This window comes from Trichophyton verrucosum (assembly GCF_000151505.1).
Source record: "Trichophyton verrucosum HKI 0517 chromosome Unknown contig00039_1.f1.exp, whole genome shotgun sequence".
NCBI classification, from domain to species: domain Eukaryota; kingdom Fungi; phylum Ascomycota; class Eurotiomycetes; order Onygenales; family Arthrodermataceae; genus Trichophyton; species Trichophyton verrucosum.
In genome coordinates, this window is record NW_003315610.1 from 2,024 (window position 1) to 4,406 (window position 2,383).

The window sequence follows — 2,383 nt, forward strand, 5'->3', positions numbered from 1 at the left end:
CAATCACTTCATCAATTTGCTACTCCAATTCACTGCTCCTATTGACTGCTCCAAGTCAGCGCTCCAATCCAGGCCCTATTCTTTCCGCCGCCATACTTCTACCTAATCAGCCAAGTTGTGACACTACCGCGCATTATACTCGCATCTACCGGCTACCCTCGTTATGGATTACCATGATAGTTACACCATTCTCGCATCTCCAGTTCCTAGCATCCTTACCCGCGAAGGTTATCAGACAACGACTAATGCTTTCCATCAAACCTATTACGTGGGCCCAAGAAAAATGTGGGCTCTATCTAGTGAAGTGTGGAGTGTAATCAATAAAATTACGAACAGAAAGCCACTCTCCTACACCAACTACGAAGTGGCACAATGTTCCTCTTGTCTAGACCATGAGCATTACCTTTGCGGCGATGAAAAATCAGTATGTGGGAGATTTGCGCAAAATGTACTAGGACCAGTGACGGCTGTTGCATTTGCAAACGGAGTTAAAGCCCGATTTGGCGACTTCAAGGTCTGTGCCGAGTCACAAGGCGAGATTGATGTTCCGGATTTCGTTGCAGTACACTGCACAGCCAAGAACCTCCACGCTCTTGAGCAACTAGACTCCAGCGAGGTCCCATATTTGAAGTTTGTTGGAGAGGCAAAAACACCTTGGAGGCATGATCTGGGCAAAATTCACCATGATTTTACAACCAGAAAGAAATCAACCATAGATCGTGCGCTAGGTATGTTTTTATCAGCTGCTATCCATGAAGACGAAAGTGTGCTAATTCAGATATATGAAGGACAAATTGCGAAGTATATGTACGATCATAAAATGCGTTATGGTTTCCTTACAACCTACGACGAAACCATCTTCCTAAAACAAGAGTGCTTCGAGGGGTCTACATGGGGCCTCCTTATTTCTTCTCCAATTCCATTCGACACAAGTGCAAATTGGGAGACTCGTACTGTCTCTCTTCGTCAATGCTTATACTACCTTATGTGTGTTACCGAAGAACCCAAAAATCGCATTGCGAATAACACTACTCCGCGTCATAAGTGGATTAGTGACAAGTCTCCGAAAGACTTAACCCAACCCCAACTTCATACCCCCGTTAGCCAGAAACCTCAAGCCCCAACTGAGCTCCTACAGCATCTATCTCAGTCACCTGAGCTTAAAACTGACCTTTCTTCTCTCACCGACCGGATCAAGCTCCACCACATCCCTAGCTCAGGTATATATTCAGCCATTCTTCAATTCAAGCACGAGGATATCAGAACCGAGGGGAACAGATCCTATGTTCGAGTTGGAGATCAATGGATACAAGCGGAAATAATAACTTACGGCCAGAGCCATAGATCTAAGGATGCCGAATCTAGCAGTCTAGGCCATGGATTTAGCTCCTCTCCCTCACCCTCTGCGCGTCTCAGAGCACAAGAATATGGCGGCAACACTCCATCAAAGCATCGGAAAGAAAAGGTTTCTTTGATGGAGAGGATGCAAAACCCTAAACCTTTCCAGTATACCGACTCCAATTATGAGTCAGGCCCTACTTTATCTGTAGATACCCCTACGCGACTACCCAGTCAGCCACAGGGCCACGGAATTCCAGCCCCATCCTTGCCCCATTACCCAGTACCGCCAGCTAGACAATACCGGTCCTTGTCAAGAGATACCTCCGGGATGCGAGGAACATTCCATTCGCCTTATGCACATTTTTCTACTGAGCAATCTCCGCCTAGAGATCTCTCACAGACAAGGGAGATGACCTTACCGCACCGGCCACCACCATTTGGTCACCATCAATCTTTATCCAGAGATCCATCCATGGAACCAGGACAAGGAGGATCTCCAGACAGACGGGTCGAGAGGCACGACTCGGGCTCCAGGGATAAAGGCAAAGGGAAAGCCAAAGAGCGCCTCGATAGTACTGGAGGGTACAATCTTAGGTCTCGTAGCGACAAGGGGGAGAGCAGCAAAGGCAGGGGCAAAGATAAGGACGATGATGAAAAACGGGGCAGGTTTCCTGGACCATTTTCCAGAAAGCGCTGAGAGGATGTTAAGGATATAACTACTCTCTTTGCCGCCAACCAGCAGGGCTCTCCTTTTTGGCCCAGCAGTTTAACAGGTGAGTATGGGCTGGTCCTTACTCGAGTGAGGTTGGTTGTCCTTCTTTTTTTTTTTTTTTTTTTTTCATTTGCTTTCCTTGATTGTTCGTTTGCTTTTCGTCTCTTTCTTCTATGTTCCTTCTTCTACGCACAGAACTTCGAAACGGGGGCGCAGAGCAAGATGTCGTGGCGGCGGCACTGGCAGCTGGGAGGTGCCCGTAAGAGAGGGCTTTGTGTTCCGAATGGAATCAGGGGATTCTGTTCAACGTTTCGATGGCTCAAGAAAAAA

At 47.4% G+C, this 2,383-nt stretch overlaps 1 protein-coding gene across 1 annotated transcript; it reads left to right on the forward strand.

Moving 5' to 3' along the window:
• Window positions 1-283: 283 nt before the first annotated feature.
• TRV_00521 (uncharacterized protein) lies at window positions 284-2,038 on the forward strand (the record flags this gene model as incomplete). Its single annotated transcript, XM_003025261.1, has 1 exon — window positions 284-2,038. One exon carries the CDS (start codon window positions 284-286, stop codon window positions 2,036-2,038), a length of 1,755 nt encoding a protein of 584 aa, XP_003025307.1.
• Between the last annotated feature and the right edge of the window lie 345 nt (window positions 2,039-2,383).